This window comes from Symsagittifera roscoffensis, chromosome 6, assembly GCF_963678635.1.
Source record: "Symsagittifera roscoffensis chromosome 6, txSymRosc1.1, whole genome shotgun sequence".
NCBI lineage: Eukaryota > Metazoa > Xenacoelomorpha > Acoela > Convolutidae > Symsagittifera > Symsagittifera roscoffensis.
Genome location: NC_087067.1, coordinates 51,247,247 through 51,265,629, shown reverse-complemented (window position 1 = coordinate 51,265,629; position 18,383 = coordinate 51,247,247). Strand labels below are relative to the sequence as shown.

The following is an 18,383-nucleotide window of genomic DNA, read 5'->3' as shown; positions in this document are numbered from 1 at the left end:
GGATTTCAAGTAGATTCTATTCATGATTTTTGTGAAAAGATGGTGGTGTGAAAATTGTCAATTTGGCTTAATTAACAGATGATTTATTTTGTGCTATTAATGCGTAATCGAAGTCTTAATCTGTCTCAGAAATAGCTCCATGTTGATATGAGCAAAGCTACTTGTCCTGACTACTGCGGTATTAGGCACTTAATGCATCTTTTTGTACTTTACATACTTTACAGGTAAAAAAATAAACGTATAACAAAAAACATGGACCATTTTTTCATTGTTTTCTATAAAAAAAATTAATTTAAAATAATAACTATTTCATAGATGTTCAAATAGCAGTCGGACATCCAAAGCTTCAATTTGATACAAGCAGTCTTGTTACAACTTTTTTAGGCGGCCAAAAATTAGAGCTTGCAGCGAAACACTAAAAAAAAATAATTTCTAATGTTTGCCGTCTTTAATTATGTACAGTTTGTTTTCTTATTTTTTCAAGTTAAACATATTAGAGGGATTATACAATTGAAATAAATCATGACATAAAGCTCTTCTTGCAAAATTTTGCAAATGAATCTAAAAATAACATAGCTTCCGCAATTTTTAGCAAGTGCCTTTTTTTCAGCACTAAATTTTTAGATGAGCATTTTAAACGCTTCGTGCGATCCAAAACTGCGTTAATATTTATTCAGCTGTTTTTCTTATTTGATGCCTTATTTCCTATTTCTTTGATAATTCTGTAGTTTTTTGTCGAGAAGCTATTTTTCCACTTTCTCCATGCAACATCTGCGCCCCACTTAAGAGATAATTTTGCATTGGTAACTCCGTAAATCAATAATGCATGGATACTTTCGTCTCGCATCCTGGAATGAAAATAAGAGACACTCAAATCACAGCAAGAGTAGTTTTTTCAGTGGTTGCAGCTTGCGTAGAGCATATTTATGTTTATGACTTGAAAAGCACTGTCTTGACATTTCATGTTTAAAATGATGGCTGGCAATGGTACGTCCTACACAATATGGTATGTTACATGATAGCATGACGAGCCTTGAAATAGCCAGTGGACTCTCCTACGCATGCACTTCAGAAATGTTAAAACTTTGCAAAACTAAACTTGAACGCAAAAGCTCAACTTTTAGATGACTAATATTTCAGGAACAAAAAAATTTGATCGGTTGCAATTTTCCACCTCCAAATTTGTCATAATTATTATCCCAATATTAACTCTTGAGCCAAATTCTCAAATCAGCAACAGCGGATTGGTGGGGGGGGGGGGATGGGGATGGAAGGGGGTGAGCGGATTTTCCCCTCTGAAGGGTTCAGCTCCCTGGCCACCCAAAGGTTTCCTCTTTTTGTAGTATTTTTTTGGGTGCCCGACCTTAAAGTTTTTCTAAAGGCACCAATACATACTAATTTTCAGAAAGAGAAAAAGCGCCTGTTTTCGCTCATTTTTTTTCTTAAATTGGCCTGTGGCGCACAGATATATTGGTCAAAATAGAGTCTTCATAGTGTTTTGGGAGAGCTCAGCAAATTAATTTATTTAATTTGGTACACCTTAAAAGGGTCGACAATTTTTCAAACAAATTTCAAATACCCTCTTTTCTACGCCCTCTCTCCCTCGAAAAAATCCTAGACCCGCGCCTGTTTACAAGACTGTTTCATGCGTTATGTGACTATATATGACCGATTGGGAAAAAAACCTAAAAATAATGGCTTTTTACGGTTCGGTCATTGTCAAACTTTTCATTTTGAGACAGGTCATTTGACAGGTTTTTTGTTTCACGTAGTCGTAAAAACTATGTTATAATTTCTAATGTGTTTCTAGGCTTTTTAGTAATTTTCTTGGCCAAAAGAATCACATATTTCTTTTTAGCATTTCTGATTTTTTTGTGATTGTGTGTAGGCGCTGCCGTATGTGTGTCTTCTAATTGTGATGCTGTTCTTCATCTACGCCATCATCGGCATGCAGCTCTTCGGCAACATCGCCCTGGACTCCGCCTCCCAGATCACCAGGAACAACAACTTCCGCAACTTCGGGGCCGCCTGGCTAGTTCTATTCCGGTGAGACTACCACAAATACTTTCTCCCTTATTCAATCAATAACCAATACTTTAAGTTAGTTTATGTATTAAGACGAATTAAGTACTGAATAAGCGACTTGTGATAACCGAGCGTTGTAGTTATCTCTTAAAACGTACAAAAAAGTTATTATTTTGATGTTTTTTACAATGTACTTCTGCTTATTGCGCTAAATTGAGAGTAATTAAATTGGTTAAATGGTATTGAGTAAAAATGTCCGATTAGTTTCTGACCAATTTGTGACGATGTTATGTGTGCTGGGTTAGTTGCTCCACGGGTGAATCGTGGCAACTAATCATGCTAAGTTGTGCATATCCACAAGTGTGCGATCCCGCCTCCTCCAAGGCGCATTTCGCACACACCCCCTCCGCCGCCTTCTCCTCTGCCTCCTCTTCATCATCGAATCATCAGGTGTCGCAGAACTCCGCGAGCGACATGCGGACTCTGGATCCGGGCGACCCAGTCGTGGAGTGCGGCTCGTTCGCCGCCATCGCCTACTTCACTTCTTTCGTATTCTTGTCCTCTTTTTTGGTGAGTCACACCCCTCCCAAAATACCCCGTTTAACATCCCCAGATTGCTTACATGCGACAACCATCTTCCCCCTTATGGATGTATCGACCCGACTCCTTCGAAAAGCGACCCGAAAAGAGACGACAAAGTACTTAGACTTTCTCGATAAGTATGTGAAGATTATGACATCAGCGTGAAAAAAACCTGAAATCAATTTGAGCTAGTCCTGCAAGGAAAAACAATTAATGAAAATCAACATAGATGTGTTCAAGAAGTCCAGAAAAAAGGCTATTGTCATTTGAAGGAAGTCATTATTTCGCCCCATCCCTGAAACACTTCGAATTCCTTTGCCCACGAATATTGCATCTGCAACCGAATTGCCAACCTTGACTGCCGACTATCCCTTGTCACACTAGATTGACCTTGACCTTTTTACCGTGACCTTTGACCTCTTGACATGCGTTTGATGGCATCATCGTTGTTTAATATAGAGCTAATTTTCCCTGCATTGTAGATGGACCAGCCATTCCCTGTAGATAAAGTTATTTATACACATTAACCTCTTTTGGTATTTTAATCCTAAACTTTATCCTATTTTTGAAATTTTTCATCTTATTTTTGTGAACGATTGGAATAAGTTTATAAAAAATGATGACTTTGATAAAAACCCGTTATTTTACTTCCGCGCACAAAAAAATGACATGCTTTAATTTAAAAGACTGCTCTTGATAAGTATCTGAAAAGCACATTAACTGAGTTGTCAAATTCACCATTTTGAAAAAGTGATTGACGCCTAAGCTCCATGCTTGTGCACAATTCAGGCCATGTCGGTTTAACTCATTTAATGACTTGCGATCCTTCAAGATTCAAATAATGCCTCACCTGTTATATTGTAATAACCCCCTCACTGTAAAATAATCGTTGATTGGTATCCTATTTCAGTCGTTTTCCCATCTCATCTCTGTCATATATTGCGAATGTCTTATCTCAGATAGAATTTGAATACCAGGAGGCTGCATTGACATTCTTAGAGACATTATTAGCCCGGATGGCTACTCTAAACCTGCCATACGAACTGGAAAAAGAGTTTTTTAGATTTTACTCTGAATTTATTTTAAAACTTGGACTTAAGTACACAAATTGAAGTTTGATCAATTCAAGGATCAAGTGAACAATCTCGGCCTAAACCTATTTATACATAAAATCAATGTAAAAGTTTTGTAAAAGTTACAAAAATCAAGCAAACTTCTACACAAATGACATAATTTTGGCTGGTTTGATTATGCTGCGAGCTACTCACAAAATACATAAGTCGTAAATGCAAATGATGTATCTTGCAAGAGGTTATGCAAGAATCTCGCAAGATTTTGCAAGATAAGATACGCAAAAATCTGACAAAATAGCTCATCCTTGTCAACCAGAGTTCCTTTTCAATTTTCTTATGTCACAACATTACTTAATTACTTAAATTCAGGGTTGGTTGAGGCTTGAGTTTTATTAAAAAAATTAAGACTAGCTAAAATTTAGGACAGAAACATTGGGGAGTAGTTTGTATATTTTGATTGCTCGGAGAAGCAGTTAAATAATTTTTCTCTCTTTTTCTTGCAGATGACTTAGTTTTCACAGCTATATTTTTTCTTAATCCTCCTAAAATTTTGTTTTGAAACTGCTTTTCAGCACTCTTGAACTTTTTTCCCCTCACTTTTGTTGCTTGTCCTTCTTGCTGTTAACAGCTCAGTTTCAGTTTCCTTCTGAGGAAAGAAAATTTATTATTCAATTCAGCGTTGTAAAATTCGTTGGCATGGACACAAAAAAAGTTATTTAGCTAACTTAGGCTCAAAAAATGTTGAGCCTAAAAATTGTCTGTTTTTCGTGGTTCACAAATTTTGGAGTAAAATTATATCAAGTAGCTGGATCAGGTAGCGGCAGGCATTTGAAAAATCATTAGCTAGTATCAAATGCTGTCAACGTTCTTTTTGTTCTGTCCAAAGGGTTAGAGTAATTATAGCCTAAGTTTTGTTTGTCGTTCGCGCAATCAGGTGCCACAAAAAATTTCTAATCGGATATTTAAATCACTTCGTTTGTAAATTGATCAGTTCGGTGAGTCTAGCTGTTGTCAAGGACTTTTCCCAATATTTTTGTAATCATCAGAGTGATTACCAGTAAAAGATTGGAAAGCTACTTCAATAAGTCACTCACTTCCAATTTGTCATCGGGAGGACTTTTGAATCGTTGTAGAACACTATTATCTGGATTGGAGCCGATTTAAATTGATTAAAACTCACCAAGAAAACAGCACAAAATTTGGACGAAAAAGTGGAAAGAAAAAGTTTACAATTATAATTTTTTCATTTCATTTTTTGCTGTAATTATCTGGTCGGATCACTCTGGCTACCCTTGTTTTAATGATGAGATCTTAATTAAAACAACGAAAACGAAAAAAAAAACAGTAAATTTAGTTGAAGGCCATATTATTCTTCCGGCCATCCCCTAGGGTTAAGAAAGGGAATTATGGCGTAAGGTCCGTTTTTTCCAGCCGATCAAAGAGAGCGGGAGTCAAGTGTAGTATCATAATAACGCCATATTGGTAAAAATTCGGCTTCTGATTCGCAACCGGTTATCCTAGTTAGTAATAGTTTTTTCTCATTATAAAAGTGAGACTATCAAAAAGGACTTGAGTAATGAATGAAGAGTAATGAGTATGAGTATGACTAATAACTGGTTGGTGGCTGTGGACAGATGCGCTACTGGGGAGAGCTGGCAGATGATTATGCTGGCCTGTGACTCTGGCGCCCCCTGTGACATAACCTCCGGCAAGGGCAGCTTCGCCTGTGGCAGTGCCCTATCCATAGGATACTTTACCACTTTCGTATTCCTATCCTCCTTCCTGGTAAGACCCCCCCCCCCCCCCCAACCCCTCACCCTTTAACTACCCCCCCCACCCAATTCTCATTCACGGACAATGCATTCCGTGAAATATATAAAAAAGTTGGCATGAGCCCCTGGTTACAACGAAAAGAAAAACTTGACTGCTCAAAGCTTGTTCAGTAAATCATTTGTGATTATTTGAAAGAAAAACCTGACATTTTTGAATGGAAATTGATAAGGAGAAAAAAAACAAAAGAAGTAGGGGCTCATCAAAAAGGGGTATTACAGTTAAGTGGGCCAACTTAGTTTAAGTTAAGAACCGAATAAGAAGTCGGTGTCTTGTTTCTTCTCACTCGTGAGTTAATCTTACTCATCTGTCAGTGTATTTCTGTTCTTCTGTCTCTTTTTCTTTTCAGTTTCTTCTTTCGTTCTCGTTTTTGTTTCATTCTCTCCTCGTCTTCATACAGTGCAAACAGTTAATACCAAATCATGAGCCAATACCCACAAATTGACCAATCTAAAATAAGATTTTTTTTGCAACTAATCAGAAAAGTAATGCAACGTTTGCATTTTTTTGGACGTTTTGGCTCTACTTTCTAACGTTTAACCAAGTATCACCGAGCATGGTTTGAAAAAAAAATAGTTTTCAAAGAAATTCTCGAGAAATTATTCTTGAGAACAGATTTCGGGATTGGCGATAACTTGGTATTGACTGCGTATAAGCAGCGGGCTCTTTCAATTTGGGTTATTTCGTGTCTGTCATAATTTCATCTGGCTTGCAAATCAGGTGCGAGGCGGAGCTTTGTGGCGTCGATACTGTTTGTGGTTTGTGTATTGGGTAACTGTTTAACATACTAACATTGAAACTATCTACTATTAAATGTATCTAAACTGTAAACTAAGCTGGGAAAATTTTAAAATAAAACAAAAAACAAATCTTTTTTTTGCTGTAAGTAACACTAACTATAACCTAAGGTAGCAATTACGCTTCAAAAGTTTTCGAAAATTTAAATTCCTAATTTCATAGTGATAATTTTTTTAAACAAAAATGATAAAAAACGATCATAAAAGTTTGCTGCATGGCTTGTTTTGTCATGTGAATGTGTACTTGTTTGTTTGAATGTCGAATGTCATCTCTTCACTTCATTGTCGTTTTCATGTTTGTTTCCTTTCCCTCAGTACTTTCCCCTCTGTAGCTACTCAATAAAATATAATTTAACTTTTTCTATTCTACAAACGGTTTATTCTCTTTTTAGATGTTGAATTTGTTCGTGGCCGTTATCATGGATAACTTCGACTACTTGACCAGGGATAAGAGTATTCTGGGGGCGCATCACTTGGACGAATTCCTGCGAGTGTGGGGGGACTACGACCCTTGTGGATGTGGCTACATAACCTACTCAGACATGTATGAGATGCTGCGCACCCTCTCTCCCCCAGTCGGCTTCGGCAGGAAGTGTCCTTACAAACTGGCCTATCAGAGGCTGATTAAGATGAACATGCCTCTCGACTCAGAGAACAGAGTCCACTTCACCACTACTCTCTTCGCACTCATTCGCACTTCGCTCAGAATAAAGCTGCCTTATGGTGAGTGGAAACGGTTACCTAGCAAAAAAGACACGTTGTAAGCCCATAAGAAATGAGAAAAAAATATATTTTGTACGTTTGTTTTTTATCTCGATTCTGATTGGCTTACGACATGTCACCTTTACTGAATGTCTAATTTTTGGCAATACTCCGTTAGTAACTTTTCAAAACATTCAACATCCTAGCAAATCTAAAACCTGACTGCTTTTATTACATAAGTTAAGGACCTCAAAATTGTCTAAATGACTTGAAGCTTGTGTTATCCTAGTTTGCCGAATATTTTACCGAAACGCTTAACTTTCGTTTTGTGGTCGTTGTGTTTTCAATTTTTCTGTACATTTGTTTATGGCAAGTGACGCTTCATAAAAACTTGACCGTCTCAAAGTTAAATGGAAATTTTTTTGGTAAATTAAACTATGGTAATGTTTCTTGAAATTTATTCTCCATGATGAAGGATGGCGTGCCAAGGAGCCGTGTTCCCAGGCGTCACACGACAATTTCGCAAGGAAAAACAACTCGCAAAAAAGACAACTCGTATAAATTAGCAACTACGACAATTCGCAAAACGCGATAACTCGCGATAAACTGGAAGATATTCCCTAATTACCCCTAAAGCAAGACCCGTAATTCCTCACTAAATATCACTTAATTTTATACTTATTTCAAAACAATTATTGGGGAGAGATACGAGTATATTGTTCCGAGGAGTGCGCAGCAAACATGCCCAAATTTACGTCGGTTGCGAGAGCGATTCAACGAGAAAGAGATTTTGGAGTTTGCCAAAAACAGTGGGGGATACAGCAATTTCCATCAAATTTCAAATCACTCTAAGGGAGGAGGGAGAGTTTTTTGGCTTATGACTCGGGGCCGGGGGATTCAAACCGGCTTTTGTGTTCACCACTGAGGCAAACATGGAATTCTCGAGCGTTACACAACGTGGCACGCTGACGTAAAATTGACCATCATTATTCTATCAAGTATATACTGTGCATGATGTTATAAACAACTACTCCGTCCCAATGGTTTATTTTCTGTTACAACAAAACACTCAACGGCAATATCAACAAGTATTTCGGGTGTTATGTCAACTTAACCTTTCATAAAGGTCAACAGAAATTGTTTTTCAATTCGTATAAGCAGCAATTTCTGCTTTCAAATCGGAATTCCCAACAGCATCTCTAAAAGGGTACTTTTTCATTTTGCGCAGGCCAATTGGCAAAAAATAAAAGAAATAGGACTAGCGGTTAAATACAGAAAAGACAATGACCTAAGAAAGAAGTGAAATCATTTATTGCGCTGGCTCTTAATCCTGGATGCGACTTGAAGTTGGTACTAGAAGCTCTCTACGCAACAACAACAACTGAGAATGAGCAGCTCCGGTCATGTCTCAATTATTTCAAAAAGCGTGGACGGTGGAGATCTACATTTCAGATCAGCTAGATGTAATCAGTTCAACAATGCGATAAAAGGAAAGCAAAAAAAGCAATTCGGTCGAAGAATAAACTTTTTCTATTAGGAATGAGTTACGCTCACCCCACTGTATCAAAATTCATTCAGCAATTAAGGAAGGAGCAAAAATTAACGGAAAATTGTCTGATTCGGAATAAATCCGAAGAAAAGCCCAATAAATGTCCTAAACATGAGCAATTGCAACGAAGGATATCAGCAACTCTTAAAAACTATCAAATCATTGTTCTAATTTTGCAGCTGGAAGCCTTTTCAATTAACTTTGATCTGTAAAACTCCTTTATACGGTGGAAATTTTGACGGCTCAAAGGCTTTGATGTTTTACCGTTTTTTTTTTCACCTTTAGATCAAATGGAAGTTTAATTTTCTTCCGGTCTTATGCGATTTTTTTTGCGTCTGTTTTTGCGAGTTGTCTTTTTAAAAGATTTTTTAAGTTGTCTTTTTTTGCGAGTTGTATCTTGTTGCAAGTTGTCGCGGCACCGTTCCCGGGTAGCCAGAAATCAAATTTGTTTCCGGTTAGCCGAATATCAAATTTGTCCACGGGAAGCTAAAATGTATTGAAATTTACAGGTCACGGTAGTCAGCTTGGTCAGTTTTTACATGGCAATCAGTGATCGTTTCAAGCCATTTTTGCGTTAATTCGCGGCGATTCGGGAACGAAACAACTTTTCGGCTATCCGAAAATGCTGTTCTGCGGATACTCATCCACAAAATGACAAGATTAAAGATCCCACAAAGATTCTGAACCCTAGAACTAAAACTCTAAAGATTCTGAAAAGAAATTGTGGCACATAAATGATGATTGAATGCAAGCTTAGCTTACCAATGAAAGCCGACAACTTTCTTTTTGTAGCGGACGAGATGAACCAGGCGAATGAGGAGCTGCGTGGCATCATCAAGAACATGTGGCCCAGTCTGTCCCCCAAAATGATAGACCTCCTCGTGCCCCCCAACTCGGAGCTGGTCTACCCCAACCTCAGCACTGGGAAGATATATGCTGGGCTGCTACTGCACGAGATATACAAGGAGAACAAGGCCAAGTTGGAAAAGGCGCAAGAACATCACAAAGAGGTCATTCTTAAAACAGTTTTTCCCAATTTTTGAACCATTTTTCAAATTTTACATAATTTGTTTAACCAAAAATTCAATAAAATTTTCAAAATTCTTATTCGAAATATAATTTGAGAACATTTAATTTTTGACAACTTTAAGTTTAAGCTATTCAGTTTTTTTTTCATGTCATATTGTGAAGTTTGCAGGATTAATGATCAAAGTTGTGTAATGATTAAACATATATTATGAAGGTGTTCATTTGCATGATGAGATACATTAGAAGCTTCCATTAATAAGGTAAAGGTCAACAAGAAGCATAATGTTTGTTGATACAGAGACGTCCCTCGATGTTCAAGCGGATTCTGGGAGAGGTGAAATCTTTTGCCCTGGGATCCAAGTCAGACGTCAACTCGGACATAGGGTCTGCAAAACCCTCTCCTGTGTTAGTACAATACATTTATGATGAACTCTCTAACCAACTGTCAGTAGCGTGCAACCACCCCACCACCCCCCTTGGATGTCATTTTTTGTATTAAAAAGTTCCACCATTGATGCATTTTTACGACAGCCATTGGTTGCTTGCCAGCCCTAAACTAAAATTATTGTAATAAAAGCGCCTTTGGCGCCGGTAACTAATAATTGTTACGGGGAAAGCACGTGGTTAAATGGTAATTTTTTGTTCAAAATCTTCCCAAAATTGCCTAAAAAGTTGCAGCGCCAACAATTCGCTCAACATATCGTCAAAATTGAAACTCATAACGTCGTTTTTTCGAAATGAGAAGGAATTCAAAGCTTGATATAGAGTTTTTTGCTCCCACAAAATCCGATGACGTAATAATATTTTTGCAGAATTTAGACGTATTAGAAAAAAAACATTGTTCTACTGATGCTGATCATTTTAATTTTTATAAAGCAATCAGTTTTTTACACAGGTTACGGCCGAGGAGTTACCCCGAAAAGTTAAAAGGCTCTCAGGAAGTTCTGCTTGTATATTTTAGTAATTTTTCATCATAAATTTGCAATTGAATCCGCCTATATATGACGAAATCAGTAATTAGATGCAACTCTGAGACCAGCGGTATAATTATACTGAGCAGATCGATCATTGTTTTTATAACATACCGTGAATTTGTGTATTTGGTATTAGATTGAAAAATATATATATACCAAAAAGTATTGTAACTTATTAGATAATTCTCTTTGTTTAGTTAAGCGTTTTGATCGAAACTCAGGTACGGATTATTCTTCTTACTAAATCGATGAAGTGAATTTAAATGATTTAACCATTATCTTTTGCGAAATCGACATTGCTGAAAATTTCTGCCACCAAAACTTTTCTCCCGAAATGTAAATTAGCTTTTGTCAACTTCGTCTTTTTGTTTGTATTGCGACGTCGCTCGAATTTCTTCTCAAATTGTAGCAACAAAATTAATGCTGTATTTTATTATGTTTTTCTTAATTAAATCTGCATATTTCAGAGATTTTTAAGCAACTCCTTATTAAACTGGGTCATTTGTGTTTGTTGCAGGAACAGTCCGAACTCATCGCGAAGGAGCTCTTTCAGGTTCCCATTCAAAACTCCCTGGCAGCAAAGTCCAAACAAGGTAAGCTGTTGTACTTAATGGACCTCAATTCTGTTATTTCAACGTACATTAAGTGAGTATCGACTTAGCGCGAAAACCAATTTTATTTCGGGTAAGCTTTTTCTACGTTTTTTTTTCAAAAAAAAAAGAAAAAATGCCTTACTAAATAACTTAAAATGTGACTCGCAAATTATTCAATCGACAAAAAAAAACAATTATGAAAAATTTTGAGGCAGAGGAAATCTCTATCATGAAGCGTACATCACGGTTGACAGAGTTTCGAAATAGTAGTACCATTTTGAGACTCTGTCAATCATGATTTACTTTACGCTTCTCAAAATTGGTGTTTTGTCGAGTGAATAATTTGCTAGTCACATCAAGCGACTGAAAGTATTGACTTCAATTTATTTCAATACAAAAATGTACATTACATCAACTCAGAGTTTAAATTGGTCATCAAAAATACACGTCAAATATATCAAGATAATATAGGAAATTGCAGCCTATAATATAGGGAAAAATTGGAATCAGACACAAATTTAATTTTTTATTCCTTTTTGGGCAAAATCACCGTCGAACACCCTGTAATACCTGCAGTGCAATTTTTTGCTCCAACTTTTAAATAAAGGAATGGAAAAATTGTGCTCTGTGTAATCTTTTTGCTTCATACTAGCAAACTTCGAAATTTTTAACACTAGCTAATTTCGGAAGTTTCGACATTTTAATTTGCAGTAATTTACAGGATTTTGTGAGGCAACTTCAAAAATTGGAATTTAGTATGGAAATTTGCAATTTTGCAAATTCGATGAAACACTGAAAAACTTGCGCTGATACAAGAATTTTTTGCCTTTGCTCCAATTAACGCTTTTTCTTAACAAAAGTCAACAATACTGCTCGTATCAAGGTGAAGCCCCATAAGGTATCGACTGCCTTTAAATATCTATCTATGGAGCAGTGTTTGCTTTCAGAAAAAGGTGAATTTTTTAATCAAAAAAGAAAAAAATTGGAGTTTTCTTTTTAAATCATTCACCCACACGCCATATTAAGTACAAAGTGATAAATTTTGCTGCTACTAACGTAGCAATTATGACAAATTGCCCAATTCAAATAATTTGGAACGATTTCTAAGACCGATTTTTCAAAAAAAGTTGTCTGAGCTCTCCTAAATCACTACAAAGACCCCATTTTGGCCAAACTTTTTGTGCAGCAGGCAAAATTTTGAAAAAACGTGCCAAAAAAGGCGTTTTTATGCAATTTTTGGAAAATTTTGATCAAGCGGACGCTTTTTCTTTTCACGAATTTGACCCCCTGTCAACCCAAAGGGTCCCCCTTTGTATTATTTTGAGATACTTCAGCTAACTTAGATTTCTAGACAAGAGTGTGATAAATACCTCTGATAAAGTTCTGCTTTTGGGCGCACAAAAACTTTCTCGAGACAAAAATCAATAATTAACATGATATATCGCTCGAACGCCTTTGAATGCAAAGTTTCTTTCTACCTTCACTGGTCAGAACACAAATTTGATGTTTTAGAAAGGAGCGTCTGTAGATTCAAAGAGATCAAGCATAGTCGAGGAGCTTGATTCGATGGAGCCTGCTCCCCCTCCTGGCAGACGCATACCCATGACATCCCATGGTCATGGACCTCCGCCACCCGCCAGGACCCATCTGGGACCCCCGCCTACTTCCGGAATGGGAATGGGGTACCTGTCGCCAGCAAGAGATCCCCAGTCGCTCGGTCTGCCGAATGGACCAGGGAGTAACGGAGTTGGCGGGGCGAGTAACTTAACGGTGCCTGAGATCAGATATGGGCCGACTAATTCGCTTTACCAAGGTAGAAACCGACCCAGGCCCCCTAGAGTAGTGAGTGGCATCCCTCATCGAGGCATGGAGAATGCGGCATTCGAGCCAGACTACGACTACCGTGCATGATACTTACACTTGTTCACGCGTGCATTTTAACACCTATTTATTCACGTGTGCATTTCAACACTAGTGCTCCTATTGTGAACCATACAACTAAGGCATGAAGTGTTCACGCTCTTCACTTTAATCACGCGTGCTCGCTCACTCACTATTAGTGCACCCTGCATTAATTTATCATTACCTGTGTGCTATAAACAAAATCGCTCAAGTGAATTTCCCCAAATGAAGATTTATTTTTATTTTCTGACATAGTTCTATTTTTGCATGTTTGATGATATTAGTCGCATGATTTACGTTCAAGGCCAAGAAACCGAGTAAATCCCGCTGCGAACCAAGTACGAATGCAGATTAGTTAATCATGGATTGGTTTCAACCTGACTTCACCAATCGCCGATTAATATTATCACTCCAGAAAAATCCGTCCTCTCTTAAATGGTTAGTTGGCTAATTGGGACAACATTTTGCCAATATTATTTTGTTTATTGTAGATACTTTGATACTTTTTCAGAAATCCATTTTTGGCCGACCGACCCTAAAATTTTTCTAAAGGCGCCTTTGGCGCCAATATATACTAACTTTGAGGGGGAGCGCGCGCCAAAAAAACGCGATTTTTTGTCAAAATTGTTCAAAAATTGCCCAAAAACGGCTCTTTTGACTGTTTTTTCAAAAATTTGCCTGCGGCGCAGAAAATATAACCAAAGTAGGGGCAAAACAGTGCTTTGGGAGACCTCGAAAAATCAATTTGGTCGACCTTAAAAAAAAAAAAGGTCGTCAAAATTTTGGAAAATTTTTTGAAAATCCGCCCCCCCTCGAGAAAATCCTAGATCCGCCCCTGAATTTCTCAATCATAATTTTGCAAATGGCGCATAAAAAACGCGAATGATTTGTAATTTTAAAGGTGAACTTTAGTTCTTAGTTTTCCCAGCGTAAAAAAAACATTGGCTCTTGATCCCGTTTTCTCAAATTGGTTTAATTTTATGACAAGATGTATCAGGGGCGGATTTAGGGGGGAGGGGGCAGGGGGCGGACACTTCCCCTCAGGGATTCGACCCCTGCCCACCCATAGGGTCCCCCTTTGTACTTTTTTGAGATATCAATTTTTGGTGACGGACCCTAAAATTTTTCTAAAGGCGCCTTCGGCACCAATGTATACTAATTTTGAGGGGGAGCGCGCGCCTAAACAACGCGGTTTTTTGGTTAAAATTTTCCAAAAAGTGCCTAAAAACGCCTGCTGCGGTGCAGGAAAATTTGGCCGTACCAAGTTCTTTTTAGTGCTTGGAGAGGAGCCCGGAAAATCAATTTAGTCGACCTAAAAAAAAGATCGACAAAATTTTCGAAAAAGTTTTGAAAATCCGCCCTCCCCCCTCGAGAAGATTTTAGACCCGCCCCTGATGTCAATGTTAAACTCATCTTGAAATTCAAAGAGTTTTATGGAGAAATATATATTTTTTTAAATTTGGAAAGTCTTGAACATTTTTCCTATAAAAACCAGTCGCTTTTTCGGACTCCTTCAGTTCATTGACACTTTTTCAACTGTCTGTTGGCTATGTTTCGAAATTGTACCCATTTCACTTTATTCAACTATCAATTTTGCATGTTACAGAAAAACTGAAAAGCCATTAAATGAAAAACTACTTAGATCCTTCAGGACAATGCATAAATTAGCAATCATAATAATCTTATCAGTGCATGGTTTTTTTAGTCTTGCTTTAAAATTGCTATCGATGATCCAAATTTTCTGTAAAAAATTAAATAATTCAGAATTAATTTTTCAGTCCAAGAAGAGTGTGAAACACCACTGACCCCTCCGCCCTATGGATTCGCAATTAGTGGGGATAGAAGGGGGGACCCCTACATTAGCAAACAGTACAAACCCCTCACTCCGGGGGGCATAGGGATGGTCGGAGGAGTTGGGATGCCTGCTTTCGCACCCCCTAACTCAGTATCTGCTGCCTTAAGAGCCCCACCTGTCTCCTACTTCCCGCCTTCGGTGGTGCCCCCTCCTATCATTCCGAACCGTCCGGCAATCAGACGGCACCTGCCTCCTTTTCCTAGAAATAAATCGATAGTCCACAAGTACAAACATGTTCAGAACCCAAGTGAGTCATACTTCCCACATCGATACCTCCCAGCAACTCCGCAAGATCAGGAACCCTTTCGACGTCACCACGGGGGTCCAAGACTCCCAAGACCTCCCAGTTGTATCCCGAAGTACGGACCAATAAGCGATCACCATGCTCAAAACAATCAATCATCCAATGCCTTATTTCGAAACCAGAGCTTAGATTCCGGCTACGAGCCATCCCGGAGACAATCACAGCAGATCACCCGCTGGACACCTAGGAGACTCCCGGTTCGACCAAGCAGCAAACAAAACTACAATCCAGAAGCTCCTTGGGAAAGTAGCGTCGAGGATGATTGGACAACGATACAGAACGACAGTATCGATAGCTGCGACAACAATCAAAGAAATTATTGCAGTGATTACGAGAATTACCAACGTTGGCAAAGCGACAACGAACAGCTTTTATCAAAATCGCGAAACGGCAGAATGAAAAAGAAACACATAACTTCAAACAAACTGTCGCCAAACGCAGCCAGCACTTCAAATCAACCTCCGTCAAATCATCACACGACAAATGGCGGTACAGAAGACCAAAGTCGCCAAGCTAGTTTTGAAAGTCAATCTTCAGGAATCTATGACGTCAGTCGACAATCCAGCCAAGACAGCCAGCATTCACCTGGACAGAGAACCCAAAAATTATACAGTGAGAACTACTTAAGACCAAGTGACATTCCGAACCTCATGCTAGACAAGCAATCATCGCAATCGAAGAGATTAACGAAACCTGTGAGGCAAAAACGAATTGATATGTCACCGACAAACGCAAAGCTTCTGGCGTCGGCCTCAACAGTACCGCAGATAACCGAGACACCGGGCTCAGGTCCTTCGGGATCCAAAGACGCGTCTTCTACTTTCTCACTGCCTCCGTATGCTTTAGGAGGTCTAGGGAGGTCGTTGTCGAGCGAGGCGTCTTCAACTAAAAGTGAAGGTGTTAACAGACATCCGAACATGCCTTATTACAGTGGGGCGAGCAGTCGGCATAACTACCATTCCAGAAACATTACCATGTCACCCCACGACTCCCCGAACAGTTCTGGGAAACTTCATGTCGGGTATAACCACGTGACAAGTCGAACCCCCAATCCGAGTATAGGTATCCCGAGTCATTTTACGACGTGTAATACAAAATTCCCGACGCTAGGAATCGTGAACCAGTCTGGAAGCCAGACGAAACTTTTGATCGCGAAGAGCAACATACCGTCGGCAGCTATTAGTGACGACCCGGCTACCCGAAACACGACTTCATCTTTCTTGGGAGTGAAATCCCAAAACGAAGAATGGTGCTAACAAATCCGAACTTCATTAATCATACATACGAAGCATAACGACCTTGTTTATATATTCCAAAATAGAATAATGCGGCTCTCCATTTGTCTCCGAAAATCATTCTCGTCACTTTAAATGCTAAGTATAGTCTATGGTTTGACGCACCTGATAATGGACAGCTTTCAATTACCTTATAACTATAAGCAAACCTCTCCATATTTAATAATTTACCAACATTGATTTTGCAGTAATTTTTGCATAATTTTCGTTATTTTGCGAACTATCTTTAGTGAGAATTTTCCCTCCCGCAATGATATCATATCGCTTATAGCAAGATTATCACATCATTTGTTCATTTTAAAATTATGAATGAGAATTTTCAATTCAGCAGCAAAATCCGACTGCGTTTGTCCTCTCTTTTAAGAGAAGAACTCAGATTCGGACTAAATTGAGTCAAATATTGTAAATTGAATCAAAAAATCTGCAATTTTGATACTGTGATATCTATTCAGTTTGAACCTTGTTTTCAATAGTTTTTCTTCTTCAAAAAGAGAGCTTACATTTTTGAAGAAATTTTTTGAATAGACAAACTGGTCGAATCCTTGAATGTTGCAGCAAAAATTCTCAGTGATTTGAGTTTTTCAGGCTCTGAAAAAAATTAGTGTCTTTTGCAGGGATTAGTTGCACTTATTACTTGAGATATAACCTAAGCATCAAGTTGATTTATGCGAACCCAGAGAAACCCAAATTTTTTATTTAGCATCTCAACTGAAAGGAGTTCAATGTAAGTTCTCGTGTGGCTTCTATTTCAAAAACTGACCTTGCTCAGAATAACGCAAACCTGAGTTTAAAGTCAATCCAATCCTATTACTTGGACGATGTTTCTGACATGATCAGAAAAGTTTGATTTAAATTGTTGATGCTTTTTTTTAATGAATCGACTTACAAAGAAAAAGTCGGAATATTTGCGCTCTGGGTGTTTTTTTTTGCCAGACAATTTTCGACTTTTTAAGTAGCCATTTTCGACAATTGTTTACATCATCAAAAAGTATTGTCGTCCAAAGCTCTAATTGGATAAAAAAAATTACCTGTTATAATTTGTTTTTTACAAAACTATAGAGGTTAAAGATTGCCAATTTGGGATGATTAACGAGCAATATTGCTAGTGTTATTAACGCGTAGGGGGATTCTTAATCTGTCTTAGAAATTTTTCCAAATTGAATTGAGGCATGCTATCGATCTATTTAAGGTTTTGGCATGAGCAAACAAGACTGCTCGCATCAAGGCAATGCCATGAATGTTCTGACTGCCCATTAGTTGGTCTCGAATCAATTTTGGTTTATGAAAAATTCAAAAACTACAAATTTTAGGCGAATAAAATTAAAGTGTTAAAAATTGAGTCGTTTTTGCAAATATGAAGACAAATTAGCTTGCCTCAATTTAGTTTGGAACAATTATGAGTGCGGATAATTTGCCACGCATAAATAATTTGCGTTTGAAACAAACTATCAAAGTATTATTCCAGCAGCAAAGCCGCACTTTAGTTTTTTAAATGAACACTATTCCATAAAAATTAAAAGAAAACTGGAACCTGCAAAGTTTTGCCCTGACACGAGCAGTTGTTTTGTGGCTTAAAATTGATTTAACTGAAAGTTCACTTCAAGCTCTTTTAGACAAATACTGCTCTACAATGGCAAAAAAAGCAAATGACACAAAAACGGGATTGATTTTCACATATGAAACTTGAAAAAGGAAAAAAATATATGCCAATTCTACTAGTTCTAGACAACCAGTACAATTTTGATAAAATCTCTGCTGTTCTTTATTCCGACCATCAAAAATGAGCAGGATTTTTGTGTTAGCCTGTTTTATTTTTCTTTCCACAAACATCAGGTACCACAAATAATAAAAAGAATAGGTCAAGTGAAATATC

The 18,383-nt window shown here is 37.9% G+C and overlaps 1 protein-coding gene across 15 annotated transcripts in view; it reads left to right on the top strand.

Annotated features, from left to right (window-relative positions):
• LOC134847570 (voltage-dependent calcium channel type A subunit alpha-1-like) overlaps positions 1-16,982 on the top strand; it is a 101,686-nt gene extending 84,704 nt beyond the window's left edge. For 12 of the 15 annotated variants that reach the window (XM_063864652.1, XM_063864653.1, XM_063864649.1 and 9 more), the window contains 8 exons: positions 1,889-2,046; positions 2,331-2,595; positions 6,700-7,030; positions 9,351-9,568; positions 9,886-9,992; positions 11,079-11,154; positions 12,667-12,967; positions 14,835-16,982. In XM_063864652.1, coding sequence (XP_063720722.1) covers positions 1,889-2,046; positions 2,331-2,595; positions 6,700-7,030; positions 9,351-9,568; positions 9,886-9,992; positions 11,079-11,154; positions 12,667-12,967; positions 14,835-16,471 — 3,093 coding nt within the window. In that variant the 3' untranslated portion in view covers positions 16,472-16,982. Of the gene's footprint in view, positions 1-1,888; positions 2,047-2,330; positions 2,596-5,314; positions 5,466-6,699; positions 7,031-9,350; positions 9,569-9,885; positions 9,993-11,078; positions 11,155-12,666; positions 13,495-14,834 lie in introns of all 15 variants that reach the window. The other 3 variants (XM_063864662.1, XM_063864655.1, XR_010162860.1) reach the window with 2 other exon arrangements.
• Positions 16,983-18,383: the final 1,401 nt, after the last annotated feature.